We start from the raw sequence: 15,056 nt of genomic DNA, 5'->3' as shown, positions 1-15,056 counted from the left end.
TCAGTCATTAATTGTTAAGTTGCTTTGGATAAAGGTGTCAGATAAGTGGCAACATAACACATCCCTGTAAGAAAAAGTTTGTTTTAGCCTGGCCTAAGATCATTTTACACCTCAAGTTGTGCACATTGAGCAATGTTGCACACAGGTATCAGTATTCAAAGGGGAAATTTCAGAAGCATACTGATGGACTAATTCATGTTGGGCCAGACAAATAGCACATCCATCTGTGATAAAGTCAGAGAGCTACCCCATCACTGTGTCACCTGCTGGACATTAGTGATACATGATACAATATGAAGTGAACCGAAAAAGTAGACTTATTGAGATGCTCTTTCCAAAATAGTGAAAGGTGGAGCAGCTCCAACCCCTGTACAGGTCAGAAGGGCCCGTGACCATACAAGGGTAGGGGGAGCTAAGAAAACACATGTGGAGAGACAAGGACAGAGTTCAGTTAATAAATGTTGATATTTACTGGTAAATGTATTGATGTAATTGCCATTGAAATGTGCACAGGATTAACTTTGACACATTGCATTATATTGAGATTGGTTTTATTGTTCTTCTGTAGAGTCACCTGCCTGAAATGTTGGTTTATCTCAGGGTAGGGCTTCCTGTTTTTAAGGGGGTGTAGAACAGAAGATGGACGTTGGTGTCATGGAAGCTTCACTCATTTGAGTGTCTGCTAACTGAGCATTGTCTAATTCTCTTTTACCCTGGTACTGAGGCCTAGTCTAGTGTTAATTAATAGTTCAATATTCAATTAATGTTCAAGGACAATTAGAGTCCTACTGAACTGCTGTTTACTTTTAAAACCATTTATTTCCCTTTTTCTTTATTTTCACAATTTTTAGTAATAAATTGAGCATGCTAAACTTATCTGGAGTTGTCCTGTACTCTTGGAGTGGTGAACCCCATACTCCATCCTTGATGCAACACCACGTATAAATCCTGGAATTCCCGCTGATCATACATAATAAGGAGAAGAGTTCTAACCCTGTAAGAAAAACTTGATTTTAGCCTGGCCCATTTATATCTCATCTTGCCATTGTGCTGTATTTTTAGTGTGCCATGTTGCCAGTTTGATTTGAGGTATAACATGATCTTGGGCCAGGCTAAAATCAAGTTTTTCTTACAATGTATTAGACCTTCATTACAGGGAATTAGGCTTTCAGTGTGCCTGTGAAACTTCCCCTTTGTATTCCTGTACCTGTCTGCACAATGTGTTATGTTGCCAGTTGTGATGTATGATATCACCATGGGCCTTTCTAAAATCAAGTTCTCCTCACACAAAGAGACTTGCTCCCTATTGAAAATATCCTATATCTGGCCTGTGGTTATTTAAACTCTCAAATGTGATCTGGTATTTCTTCTTTCTGTAAATTTAGGTACTATTACCAGCAGTATAGGTTTCATTTAAACTTTGGGAGGACTCTGCTTACACCACCAAACTTAACACATTATATGAGCAGTGTAAGCAGAAATTAATGATTGGCACAAATCCCCACCAAAAAACCTACACCTATGACTGAATGTATCATGTTCTCAGTTAGTTTTATTGTATAAAATCACCAAGAGCCAGACACAATTTTTTTTTTTAATTGTTTTTTCTAATGCAGTCTAAACAATTTTCAAATTGAAATGACATTATACACTTGGAATGAATTGAAATAATAAGTATTTTACAAAATAAATATTTTTAATTATATTTAAATCTGATCTTAACATATTCTTAACTTTTTTTTTCTTCATTTAATTCATGTCTGTAAAACAAAGTGCGCAGCAAGAATGCGTCGTGAACACTCCCTTTATGAATACGTACCCAGCATCGGCGACCGAATTAGAAGCTGCGAATAAGCAACCAAAGGAATTAGAAGCTGCGAATAAGTAACAAACTTCAGCGTCGTAATAGACACAGGCAGGAGATACAGATCCCTGTAAAATCAGGGAAATATTGAAACGAATTGCTTTGGTGCTTTAATGAAATCTATAACAATAACCAATGGTATGCGCGCAAGCTAGTTTGTTATTGCAAACTGCGGTTCTTTCTGAAGTGATTTTGCTTAGACCTACATGATTCAGTTTTTTGCTCTGTAAATTATGTAACAGTTGATTAGGGGCTTCTGATGAAAAAAGTAACCTCCCATGGAGCTGATGTAGTAAATAAACTGGGAACAGCTAATTAGGAACGACACAGACTACCTGATTTACACTGACTTACGGTTTCTTTGATCTAACCCTCCCACCTTGGACGAAACCAAAAACCATTTGTGCTGTCAGGAAAATAAATGTCATAGCACTATGCTTAACATATAGCAACAGTCTTTGTGCATGCAATGCAATTGGTCCCAAGAGCAGTAGACAACCAGTGTCAGATGCTAAGGTATTTCATAGGCAGGATTACTGACTGGTCACACAAGTTATTTAATACAAATATTAACATGAGTGGATCATTTGACATAATTCTGTTCACATAATAAATGTCAATAAAATAAATAAAACATTGGTATGTGAGGGAGAAGGTGCAAACAGCTTGTATTTTACAGACAGAATAAGTCACCATGAAATGTAACTATACAAACATTGTACAGCAGTGCTCCAGCTCTTCATTATCGTAAAATGTGATTTCAAGTAAAACCATCAGCTACGTCAGGGATTGTTTCCTAGTGATTTCAAGTGTGGACTGGAAGGACCTATGGAGCTCCTCCTGCAAAAATGAGCTCCAGGGCAGCTTGTATGTCTCCCCCAGTGGCCTGTAGGGCTCGCAGGATTAGCTCTTCATCCTGAATGCCCATGTCATGCAGCTGCTGGATTTGGAATTGCCACTGACTCTGAAAACACACATCCGTTGGCTTCTTACAGACAAATCTTCAACCAAAGCCACTGTGTGGCATGCTCAGTACATTGGAAAAAGGCTGTGGTTAGTACTCACTTGCAGAGAAGATATGCTAGACACCTGTAAGGCTTGCTGCAGTGCCTGGTTAAAGAGGTCATTTGTTATAGGAGTTCCTGTCGGCATAGGGGAAACTCCTGAAGAAGCACCCTAACAAGTACATGGAAATTTGAATTAGAATCCTGAAACAAAGGTAAAATAAAGACACACAAACATATAAACTCATAATCTGGCTTTCAATATTTAACTAAATGAGTTACAGAAGTCACTGGATGCAACAATAGGTGTTTTGATTGTGGATCCACAATCTCACAGTATTATAATGGTTTATAAATTAAAAAATGCAGACTATCAGCCATCATTTCAAAATATGTATCCCATGAATCATTAAGAAATAATAGCACATTCTGTATCTATTTAACTCCAGTTTGGGTTACCTGCAAGACAGAATGAACATTTCTAAAGTTTTTATTTAACACTGATTAATATTTTAAATGAATGTGACAATCGACTCTATAAGATGCCTGCTCAGAGCATCATTACATATCTAAAGGGCTGGATTACACAGCCAAAATAAACCATTTTTTATTCCCTGAAAACAGTGCTTCCATTATAATTTAACATTAAACAAAATAGAGATTAGCGTTACATTGTACTTTAGTGTTGTTGCAAGATCATAAACAGCACCATAGATTGTGTTTCGATTACATCTGAAACTGTGATATCCGAGTCCTTAGCTTGTTTGTGTTATACGAGTACAATCTACAAAGGCTACAAGTGTGTTAGAACTGTGTGTACCTGGTTGCCTACAGTGGGTGCAACAGCAGTGTTGTCTGGAGTGCTGGCTAGGGCCAGAGCAGTGGCAAGCTCAGTCTGAGTGATGGGTCTGGGCCCCACTGCTCCACTATACCCCAAAGTAGCAGGCCTCAAACCCGAAGAGCCTGCAGAACTGGAGGACGCCAGCCCATGACTTCCCTCCTGCAGATCAGACGAGTTAACTCAGTAGAAATGGCACAGCACCAGTACATGTCCTTCTCAATTTATATAACGAATGTGATGTCTAACCGACTGGAACTCTTCCTCATCATCAGACATGCCTTCAAAGAGAATACCTCCTGCAGGTGAAAAAAAGGATCTCTTTAATGACTTCTTTTTAGTATACTGGTATCAGCATACTAAGCCTGCTAAACACAATAATGCTGCAAAATTACTCTAAAATCTAAAACTAATAAAATTATGTACACCATTATTATATACTATATATAGAATTATGTACAACACTAGAGCTGCATTTAAATTCCTGTTTTACCTGGCATGTCACTGTATGAATTGGAGGACACATTTCGGGAGGAACTGGCACTCTGCTGGCTGGGCACACTGCCAGCTACAGAATGCAGCACCAGAATAATGGCATTAACTAGGGCTGGGTGAGAGTTAATCAACCTAGTGGAAAAACACAGAGGTGGGGAAATTCATCTAAATTAAACTTATTATGAGCATTTTAAACTGCTCTGTATTTCATCTAAACAGAGATAGGGGACATAATGTGACCATACAGAATCTGTAAAATCCTGAGTAACGTGGTAGTTTTTCTCACATGTCAAGCATGCTGGGATCTGTGAATTGCACAAAGAGATCCTTGTCTTGAAGGACACCTAAAGGACAGTATTCACATTTAAACCAAGAGCCAAGTTACTAAATGTCTCACAGCACTAGGACCATAACACAAATATGTTATAACACAAATATCACGTTGAACACACAAAGTTAGGATGTGTTAGGGTACTTTTAGGAAATTCTTTTGGCAAAACTGCACAATACACCGAGTTGCCATTTTATTAGGTGCATCTATGTGATAGCTGAACCTATAGACTACCAATCCTCTTTCAGTTAAGGTACCTAGTTGTTAACCAACTGATGGTAACTTGTCTTGTTCTCTGTACAGTTAATCCATGTTTCCAGTGTTCTCTGAAAAACCTGTGTTTTGTTTGTAATGTCTGGATATTTTGTGTGTGCATATATATCAGTTATATCAATATCTGCCAGATGTACTCTGTAACAACTCACAGTTGATATAAAACATCTGGCAGCCTATTGGCAACAACTAAAGAGAATTGACATCTAATAAAGTTTAAAATTAATCAGTGTACACTACTAATGAAACATGCTTTCTCAAATGTGTAAATATATATAAGTAACTTGCCTAGGGCCATTGGATCACTACTCAGACCAGGTGTTGCCACAATGATCTGATCCAAAGACTCCTTGTTGTTCAGCATTTTAAAAACCTAAGTTAAAACACAGGAGTTTATTTCCTTAGAGTGAATGTTTCCTTAGATCCTGAGTTGCAGTAAAGTTAACCCTACCGAGTCTCTGTAGGCTGTGCTGTTGTGAAGAGCTGCCTGAAGGACACGGAATTCTCTCAAAGCTGTTACCATGTCGACAGGCTCTGAAGCAATACATTAGAGATTTTTCCATCAGTGATTAATTGTGCAGCTACTTGTGACTGTTTTTTCCACCTTTAATGTAGCTCTTGGTCAGCAGAAGCCTACCAGGCTGGATCTCAGGTTCTGGCCATGACTTCCTCAGGATGTGTATAGTAGATCCTGACTGGATCCCATAAGAGTCTAAGGTGAGCTCATCCCTCAGTTTTCTGCCACAGTACACCAGCTCTGTAATGTATAATAGTCTTAGGCCTTTACCCACACACCACCCACACTATAGGCTATTGTCAATCTCTTACCATGCACAGTTTACACTTGCCAGCTTTCATCTCTGTATCAGTGGCTGGTTTCTGAACACAAGACTATCTGGGATATTTTGGGTGGCAGGGCACAGTCAACCCAGCTGACATTTGTAAAACTCCAGCAACACTGCTGTGCCCTATACAGACATACCCTATACAGTCATACATGATACAATGCCACTATCATGAAAGCATTCATTATGTAAATGGTCATCCACCCAAATGATATCCCCAGCAGTAGTCTTGTGGTCAGAAACTGACTGCTGATCAATGGGGCAGAATGTCTCAGTTAGGCTGACAAAGTCTGCATGGAAGCTGTTGGGAGTCTGCAATTGTGAACATGTCAGATCCATCTATGTGATATGTGTAGCTTTAATGAAGTGAATCCAGTGATTTGCTGGTGGGTTTTTGTTTGTTTGGTTTTTTTTTGTGTTTTTTTGACAGAGGTATATGAGTCTATTTCATGGTGGAAATATAAGCCAGCTAACAGGACAGTTCTGTCAAAGCATTGGTTAAAACGCATTGCAGCCATAACCCACCTATAAGCTCTGGATCCGGAATCACATCTGGTAACTGCACTGAAACAAGTTGCTTGAGAGTCGCAACCCGATACTCTCCAGGAAAAACGTCGCCAAGTTCTGTCTCTGGAAACTGAAGCACTGACTTTGGAAGGAAAGGTTGGTCCATTAGCTTCAACGACAAACGCCACTCCGAAACAGCCATTTCTGACAACAATGGCCTAATCAGTGACCGGTATTCCACGCCAGGATAAACATTCGCTTTTGCATAGATAACTGTCTTATCTTAGAGGCTCTGGAACTGCTTTCTGAAGTGAATAAGGAGAGAAGGTCGCATAACGCGTTTAAGACAAACAATAAAACGTAAGCAGTCATTCATAATGATGCTTAAAAGATGCAGCTAGCATTCTACTCATCTCGTTCAGTAAGCAAGTTCCATACTCAAATTCCATCTGTTTTCATTTTAGCGGAAAGACGTAAGCGGTACATGTTACGGTGCGTATGGGAATTGTAGTTTAATTCTTAGGCTACTGTAAGCATAGCCTGCTGTCGTAGAAACAGAAATACGCGTTATTCTTATTTATAAGTACAATGCATTTATTAGCAAACAGAAAGAATCTAAGATACGAATATGCTTAGATAGATAGATAGATAGATAGATAGATAGATAGATAGATAGATAGATAGATAGATAGATAGATAGATAGATAGATAGACAGACAGACAGACAGACAGACAGACAGACAGACAGACAGACAGACAGACAGACAGACAGACAGATAGATAGATAGATAGATAGATAGATAGATAGATGCTGAGCTAGGAAATTCACACAAAATAATCTAACATTGAATCTGATATTTTAAAACACTAGACTGAACAATGAATAATTAATTAAGTAGTGTGCACTTAAGCAACTTGGGTGAAAACAGTAGACAGAGAATAGCATCATTTAAAAATATAATAAGATGGGCAGTGAGTTATATTTTGGTTATTGATTTGTGGATAATGTCTGACAGATTGTGTCCCATATATCGGCTGTGGTCACTGTAGCATGCCGGAAAGAGTCAAGTAGCCAGGGGCTTGCAGTAGAAAAGCTTCATCCAGCGCCATGTAGAATGAGGTTGTTGCTAAAGGTACTCTCAGATATGACAACATGGAAGCAGCAGGAAGAATTTTTACAATTTCCACCAGTTCTGTTACCATTCTATAATGTTCTCTAAATAAATAAAGCATTAGTCTGTTTTTATCCGTTTAACAGAATATTTCCTAAATACTCTTTGTAGATTTACAGGGATTATGTATTAAAATGTTTTTGACAGTTTTATAAAATATTGTATGAAGTTAGAAGGGTCCTCTTCATTCTCAGCTATATTCATTCCTTACTGCTAGTTGGAATATTATGTCACACAGACCTGTATTGCTGCTGTCACGCTGTTATTCGCAATGACAGATGGTTGCTTGGCTGGATATGCTGTTCAGTGAGTGCCAGCTGCCATGGTGCACACTAGTGGACCAGGGACAACAGAGCCCTGAGGAATCAGGGCACACTAGTGGAGAAGGGACGACAGTGCCCTGAGGAGTCAGGGCACACTAGCCATGGTAGAAAGAGGTAACAGCCCACACGTTTCTCACTCTGAAAAGAGGGACATGTAGTTCAGCCAAACTTAACGAAGCACTGGCCGCACTCTGAACAATATGGCTGCAGAACCGCTCAAGGCAACACAAGGAGAGTGTCCATGACTGAGGGACTACCCTAGAATCTCACCACTAACAGCAGTGTCAACAACAACACTTTGCATGGTTTGGTAGTACTAGCAGTACTATATAATACAATAGTATCATAGTATAATTTCCCCACATGTCTGCATATTGATTTATAATCATATTAATGCAATTCAAAAAATATCTGGTGTCCATGTGTAGAAATGTAGTATGTTCAGAGTGAGAACTGGTCATTAAGCATGTCTGATTTTTAAAATAATTTTTATTTGTATCTGTAAATTTTTAAACTGCCAGCTACTCAGGATTGGGAAGTATCTCAAAGACCCCATATAGGAGAATTCTGTCTTGGATGACATATGGTTAAATTGAGCTTGGAGGCTAAAGTATTTTAAAATTCCTGGTGCAAGTGTTAGAACAAAGTATTAAGCAAGGCAACATAACTGAGACACACTGTTGATTGAGAGAGAGAGAGAGTGTGTGTGTGTGTGTGTGTGTGTGTGTGTGTGTGTGTGTGTGTGTGTGTGTGTGTGTGTGTGTGTGTGTGTGTGTGTGTGTGTGTGTGTGTGTGTGTGTGTGTGTGTGTGTATTTGTGTGTATTTGTGTGTGTGTGTGTGTGTGTGTGTGTGTGTGTGTGTGTGTGTGTGTGTGTGTGCACCAGTGCTGACTCAGCTGGCCTGTATTTGAGATGCAGCACACAGTGTGCTGTCTGATTAACAGAGTGGCTACAGAATAGATGCTCTAATTTGATTAATTAAAGACCTCATCTGCAGTGGACTGATGAGAATGGGAGATTAAGCACCCTGAAGAAGTTAGAAAGTACATTAGCCTAAGAGGAATTATAGAACAAGTGGCTGAGCATTAGGTATGCAAGTAGAGACAGAGAAAGTGAGAAAGCAAGAATAAGCATATTAAAGCTTCTATCCTAATCTATCTTAATCTGCATGCAGAACATTAGGTGAAGAGCAGGATCTATACAGTTTTTTTAAATAAAAAGTGTTAGCAGTACATAAATATATCAATACAAAATCTTTATCAGTGTATTGAATTCATTCTGATCAGTGTACATACAGTATTTCAGTCAAAAGTCAACAGTGTAACCTTTTGGGCAATCTTGGGCAAAAGTAAACATTTTAAATAATTCACAAAATTGATGATCCCAAATCTCAAATCTCAACTTTTTTGTGTATTTAGTGTTTGTTAAGCAGAGTATTACCACATTTCCACATGTAATACCACATGTAAAAATCTTAACACATTATAAGATGCTTTCAGAGCAATTGAAATGGTTACATTTTGATTCTACAATATTGCACGATACTTTTCTTTCTTATGTGTGCTTGAGATAAAGTATCATAACTGGGAAATAAAAAAAATAAAAAATACTGGGAGAAGTCAGCTCATGGCCTTGAGAGAAATTCTGAAGTCAGCTACCTTTATTTCTGACCTGAAACAATAACAAGGCTAACCTCTCTGATACCGTGGAGGATAAGCTGTCACTCTTCATTTCAATTTTTGTCTTTCCATTGTCACATCTGTTGTTAAAATAGGGTCTTATTTTTATGGACCACCAAGTCAGATATTCTGAAATAAATGTCATCATACCTAGACATTGTGTGGAATTGATTGTGTGGAATTGATATTGCCTTTGTCATCCTTTGCAGTGAAACCTTACCTATGTCTTTTTCTGTTAATGCATTTTTTATTAACTTAAAATCATCTTCTTATAAATTGGCATGCTTGTAATATATAAGAACAATATTGCTAATGATTCCTGGGTAAGAAAAAAATGTTTTGAAAATAAATCGATTTGTATACATTTGATACTTAATTTTAAGAAGCTTGTGTATAGACGGATTCAGAACAGCTGACTGCAACATGTGTTGTTTATGGTTATTTATTTTAGGGAGGTTCACTTCCCACTTAGTTTGTCTGTGCTGAACCTTTGTCAGTGACATCGAAACTAGTTTAGATTTTACATAATATCATTAAATGGAGCCAGCAGCCTCCGTCTAGCGGTAATGGCATCCACATGGCTTTTTTGTTTATGTTGTGCTTTCTGCGGTGCTCTTTTGTTGCACATGTTATTTATTTTGATTGTATGCCATGCCTCACACAGGTGGTGCGTGTTGAGCTTTATTCGCCATGTTGCCTGTGTATTGTTATGTTATAAGCCTGTTGTGTGTGCATGATCGATTGCTGGTCACTGATGTTACACTGGGTTTCTTTGTTTGTGGTTCATACATGCTTATGTTCAGTTTCATTTCATTAAACTCTTTAGTAATTTCATTACACTTCAATTCAACACAAGTTGCACTGGGAATGTGCTCACTTCAGTCTTAAAAATGGATATATGGATATATGGATATTAACATTTTATGGATAAATATGCTTCTCTCAGTTCAAAGTAGTTTCATATCAGTGGGGTGTTTACAACTAGTTTAGTGCTTGTGGTCACTTGATGCTCGTTGCCTAGGACTGCAGGGAAACAGAGTTTGTGTGCTCTTATCTGAAACTGTCTGAGTGCTGCTGTTCCGCAGTGCTGCTCTGCTTGAGCTTGGATCCAGATGCCATTTCCGGGCAGACCTGGGTGTCAGTGGTCGCGAGGGGGAGGACAAAAAAACAGAGTCACTGGATGAGAATCTGGAGGATCCCCTGTCACCATTTTCTTCATCAAGTTCATCATCATCACAGCATAGCGCATGATACAGAGTCTTATCACTGCAGTGCATTTTTCCACTATGAAAGAGCCAGGAAGCTTTGGGGCTGTACAGGACACCTGTAGGTCCATTAAGGGCAGGTAGATCTCCACAGCTCCACTGGCAGAGGCCTGATTCTTGTTTCTCGGCAGCGTCTACAAGAGGATTATGCAGTAAGTGGTCAATGTCATGGTTTTTACAAAAAGCCTCTACTCTAAAAAATTCCATAAGTGCTCTCTCACTGCTGCAAGCCAGGGTCATTTTGTGCTCCTCTGTATCCTCTCTTGTGTCCAGATCAATGTCAGCTGTCAGTTTGTCAATTTGTGCCACTACCTGTAAAAAGAAAATAAATTAAGAAAAAAAAGTAAGAGACTTCAAATATAGTTATATAATAACTGAAGTTTGGAAGAAAGACCATACTTGAAACTTCCTCCTAATTAATGACCTATATAAATTCTCAACTTCAACTCTGAATCTGAACTTTGTGATTAGATTTTTCCCCACTGGTGACATCCTTGACTTCTTCATGCTTCTTCATGACCCTCATTGACCCTCCTTGAGTTCCCCTTTAACCTGCTCTCCTTTCATCTCTTCCTATTAGTTATTAATATGTGTGCTCTTTTGCATGTTGCTGATTTTGCATGATTCAAAACTGATCAGTGAACTTTCAAAACTACAAAGTATTCAAATTACAAATAAAAACCCACAATTTCTCTACCTTCTCCCACTTATTTTGTGTATATGTAACTTATAGATATTTCTTCCCTTTGCCAGAAACAAAAACAACATCTTAACAAAGTGCTCATGCTTACAAAAGGAAGGACTTTTATGTGCAAGGCAGTCTCAAGGCTCGATCAACAGACACAAAATGAGGAGGAACAAATTCACACAGGCATTGATGGAGACCTTACACTTGTCTTTAACCATTCAGAACCAAGCACATATACAGCTGTATGCCATTCAGAAATGATCATAAAGTGAAGAGGATGCAGTTTTAAAATTCTGGCTTTGCACAACTGCTTTTAAAGATTAACAAAACTTAAAAATATTGAAACAATACTCTTATTGGTTTAGTCTTATTGTTCTTATCCTGCACTTGATCCTCACTGATGTTATTTTGGCACCAAACAGAGTCAATTATGACTTATGAGATGATGTGTAGGTGATGAAATATAAAATTACTGATATGTAATCTAGTTGGGGAGTAAGGGAGATTATGGGTAGATAATTAGACAATATTTACATACATAGACAAGCTCAGATTTGGCTTTCAAGGTCTGGTAGGAAGCAACTAAAGTTAAGGGATAGACTCAGAATTTCTTTCCCAAACACCTGGGGAGTTTAATAAAATTGCAGGTCTGAATCATGAAGGACTCACTGAAGTAGGATGTATTATTGTAACTGTGGAGTCTGTCAGGTTTCCGTGTAGCTGTGACTGTGGATCATAATTTTGAATATCAGAGTGAACTTTCCCTTATTGGGTTGTACACAGCCCTCTGGTGTCAGTATGTCCATGTTTAACGCATTCCTGATAGTCACCCTCTAATGCCTAGAAATGGTAGCGTGTCAGAATGATACTGAGTCTGACATGTTCTGCAGTACTGGTTGAACAAGTCTGGGAGAGCAGCGAACTGACACTTGCTCAGAAAAAAGAAAAACTGGAGACCTGAGCTGCAACTACAGTTATTTCAACAGCTGACATCAATGCAGCAACAAAGGTGTTCATAGACACCTCAAGTGCTACAGTTATGTTTGAGAGGTGAGAGAGAAAAATTTGAGCAGAACCTATAACTTTAAAAAAGAATCAGTGAAAACCAGCAACAGTACCACTGGTCAAACATGACAGATAATCTCAGGCTGAACTGCTGGAGATTTTAGTTATGGCTGATCTTTAGAACTACTGATAAATTATAGAGGAGCAAAGCCTGGGAGGAACTGAATGCACAGGTTATTACAGTGCCATACAGAAGCCAGCGAAAAGCACAAAACATCCATATAGAGGAAGAGATTATTTCCCATCAGACAATGCTAAATGTAGCAACACAGTACTGGTTATCTGACTTGAGAAAATGAAACCAGAAATGTGTGTCTGACAAATAAGGAGAAGGAGTCTGATTTTCTGTTGCGCTGCTACAAGGCATCTGAGTGTTTTCTTAGGTATGGTTAAGTCTCACAGCTGACAGTTTGTTTGTGCTTAAGCTCCACTATATGTGCAAGGGTGTCAGTGTGAAGGGGCCTGTCAGCTATGTTGTTTTATTGATGTGCAGTGTGTGCAATTGTGTTGGGGAATTTGTATTTCATTCTCTCTCTCTCTCTCTCTCTCTCTCTCTCTCTCTCTCTCTCTCTCTCTCTCTCTCTCTCTTTCTGTGTGTGTGTGTGTTTTAGACTACCTCTCTGAGCTCTCTAGCTACATCCTTCAGCTCAGTGAGAACTTCTTCTAGTTGTTCCATCACCATCCTTATGTGATCGCGGATGCGCTCCCTGCGATCCGGACTCTCGGTCAGGGCCAGGGCTTCTAGCAGCGAGCTGTGGAACATCCTTCACATGGGCACAGCAGCAGACAGAATGGCAGGGGGTCCTGGGCTTCATGGCAGAAGCCCGCCGAATGTATGGTGCTTATTCCGGGGAGAGACATGGTTGCTGTCCACATATCAGACACACTCCGGCGACTATGAGATACCTCCCACAGCTTTACATGCCTGTCACAGTTTCAGATAGTTTTCATTTCAATCAAGAACATCTGTCACGTTAAAAGTTAAACTTGAAAAGGGACTGATGGATTTGAAGAATTGAATAATATAATTCACAGGAATTAGTAGCAGACTAATATATGCTCCTCAACATCATGCAGGTGCCCACTGTTTTAGATTGTATATGTCCGTTGAGATATATCATTTAAAATAGATTTAAAAAGAGATTAGCACAATTGAAAAACAGCTTTGTTCTGGCAAGCTTGTCTGGGGTAGAATGCTGCTATTTTAGGAGTTCAGATTGTTCTGCAGATCAGTGTCAAAAGAAACAATAGATTCAGCATCTTACATAGTATTTGTACTCACAGATCTGTACGGGTGACTATAATTTATGCATGCAGAAGTTGCAAACCCCATCTCGGTGCAGAAATGCAGTGAATTATCCAGTCATGCTTTTCCAAGTAGGCTGAGACAGGGAGAGAATACTACATCAAGAATCCAGGAGAGGGAGGAAGTGAGGCTCCAGCATGACACTTAGGAGGAAGAGCAAAGAGGCTCACTATAAGGTATCACAGTTCCTGAAACCATCATCCTGAAGGAGCAAGCAAAAAAAAGAGAGAACAAGAGAAGAGCTGGACCGTCCACTTTCGTTAAACCCCGCTTTAGTAGCTATCCTCTGCAGCCTTTCAAAGTTGTGGCAGTGGTCCAGGTTTTCCATTAGCCAAGTCATCCAAGACTAAGCTTCATTGCCCATGTGTGTCCATAAGAGGCTGCTGTGAGGTGCTGTGCTGTTTGCTGTGCACCGTCTGTGCTCTTGTGCTGTGCGGTGCATCTCTCATCTCTAGCAACTTGAACTCAAACACCTCTATCCAGGAAGGCAGACTGTAGTTGGCTTATTCTATCTCCCTGCCTCTCGCTCTCTCTGACTCTTGCTCACCTCCTGGTCTCTCATCTCCCCCCTCCCACACCCTTGCACATTCGTTTCCTATCTTTACCCCTCTAACATGGTTTTTCTCAGCAGCATTATCATTTTTGATAGTCACTTCCTTACACAAACTCTTTGTGTGTCTGTCTGCCTCTCTCTCTCTCTCTCTCTCTCTCTCTCATTCTATCACGCACACACACAACCCCCTTCTTCGTCCCACTCTTTTATACAACTTGCCACCTCAATTGGTGAGCAAATTAATTCAATTCAATGTTGCATTGCAGGGAGAAAGGCATGAATGCACTGGTGCTGCAGCAGTAGAAGCAGGGCAGATTATCCCATTAAACACATTAATGAAAAGCGTGGGATATAGATGAGGAACAGGAAGCCACTCCTACTCCCTCAGTCAGCTCTAGTTTATGCTCCTGCTGTAATTATATGGGAGATTTCTCCCTCCATAAACTCATGTCGTGCACTATCAATAGTGGACTGACTGACTGAGTTTGTACTGGGCTGCCTCTTTACTACTTTTTCCAGGCAGGGCTTAAACAACGGTCTGCATACATTCTGATATGAATTTGATGAAGAACCAAGGACACAATACAGTAATGACCTTTATACTTCATATAGAACTAAGGAGATCTCACTAAATAGCTTAGGCAAACTAATTAAGTACCTACCTTGTCCTTGTTGGTGTGGCACAAACAAGAAACCCCCAATGGAATCTTTCCTTTCCCTTCTCATTGGTGATGTTGGATCACTTGCTCAATAAAGAATAATTATAAACACGTAAGAGACTTTTTGAAACATTTATCATGTCCTTTTTAGATGCTATTAAGCAATAGACTATTAATCTAATTTCTAAA

The 15,056-nt window shown here is 39.3% G+C and overlaps 2 protein-coding genes across 5 annotated transcripts; both read right to left on the bottom strand.

Moving 5' to 3' along the window:
- Positions 1-2,397: 2,397 nt before the first annotated feature.
- Positions 2,398-6,592, bottom strand: ubl7a (ubiquitin-like 7a (bone marrow stromal cell-derived)). 2 transcript variants are annotated; one of them, XM_027020755.2, is made up of 10 exons: positions 6,176-6,592; positions 5,443-5,562; positions 5,257-5,339; positions 5,094-5,178; positions 4,488-4,545; positions 4,200-4,333; positions 3,956-4,005; positions 3,689-3,868; positions 2,930-3,040; positions 2,398-2,828 (listed from the first exon to the last, which is right to left on the bottom strand). In XM_027020755.2, the coding sequence occupies exons 1-10, from the start codon at positions 6,357-6,359 to the stop codon at positions 2,691-2,693; spliced, it is 1,143 nt and encodes a 380-aa protein (XP_026876556.1). In that variant the 5' UTR covers positions 6,360-6,592; the 3' UTR covers positions 2,398-2,690. The 2 variants fall into 2 exon arrangements, with proteins under 2 accessions (XP_026876556.1, XP_026876557.1); XM_027020756.2 differs by having other exon boundaries at positions 5,094-5,154.
- A 2,298-nt stretch (positions 6,593-8,890) lies between these two features.
- Positions 8,891-14,322, bottom strand: LOC113584056 (inhibitory synaptic factor 1). Of its 3 annotated transcripts, none has more exons than XM_035535836.1 (3): positions 12,966-14,322; positions 10,656-10,908; positions 8,891-10,462 (listed from the first exon to the last, which is right to left on the bottom strand). In XM_035535836.1, exons 1-3 carry the CDS (start codon positions 13,110-13,112, stop codon positions 10,290-10,292), a joined length of 573 nt encoding a protein of 190 aa, XP_035391729.1. In that variant the 5' UTR covers positions 13,113-14,322; the 3' UTR covers positions 8,891-10,289. The 3 variants fall into 3 exon arrangements, with proteins under 3 accessions (XP_035391729.1, XP_026876559.2, XP_026876558.2); XM_027020758.2 differs by having other exon boundaries at positions 8,891-10,730; positions 10,818-10,908; XM_027020757.2 differs by having other exon boundaries at positions 8,891-10,908; positions 12,966-13,274; positions 13,632-14,322.
- Positions 14,323-15,056: the final 734 nt, after the last annotated feature.

This window comes from Electrophorus electricus, chromosome 2 (assembly GCF_013358815.1).
Source record: "Electrophorus electricus isolate fEleEle1 chromosome 2, fEleEle1.pri, whole genome shotgun sequence".
Taxonomy (NCBI): Eukaryota; Metazoa; Chordata; class Actinopteri; order Gymnotiformes; family Gymnotidae; genus Electrophorus; species Electrophorus electricus.
This window is presented reverse-complemented; position numbering and strand designations above follow the sequence as displayed.

Excerpts from the sequence above, each read along its gene's own strand:
- LOC113584056 (XM_027020757.2), bottom strand. The coding sequence starts at position 13,112 with ATGTTCCACAGCTCGCTGCTAGAAGCCCTGGCCCTGACCGAGAGTCCG. Across the intron at positions 10,909-12,965 it reads TAGCTAGAGAGCTCAGAGAG|GTAGTGGCACAAATTGACAA; the intron begins GTAGTCTAAAAC and ends TTCTTTTTACAG.
- ubl7a (XM_027020755.2), bottom strand. The coding sequence starts at position 6,359 with ATGGCTGTTTCGGAGTGGCGTTTGTCGTTGAAGCTAATGGACCAACCT. Across the intron at positions 5,179-5,256 it reads GCACAGCCTACAGAGACTCG|GTTTTTAAAATGCTGAACAA; the intron begins GTAGGGTTAACT and ends GTTTTAACTTAG. Across the intron at positions 4,006-4,199 it reads TTCATACAGTGACATGCCAG|GAGGTATTCTCTTTGAAGGC; the intron begins GTAAAACAGGAA and ends TTTCACCTGCAG.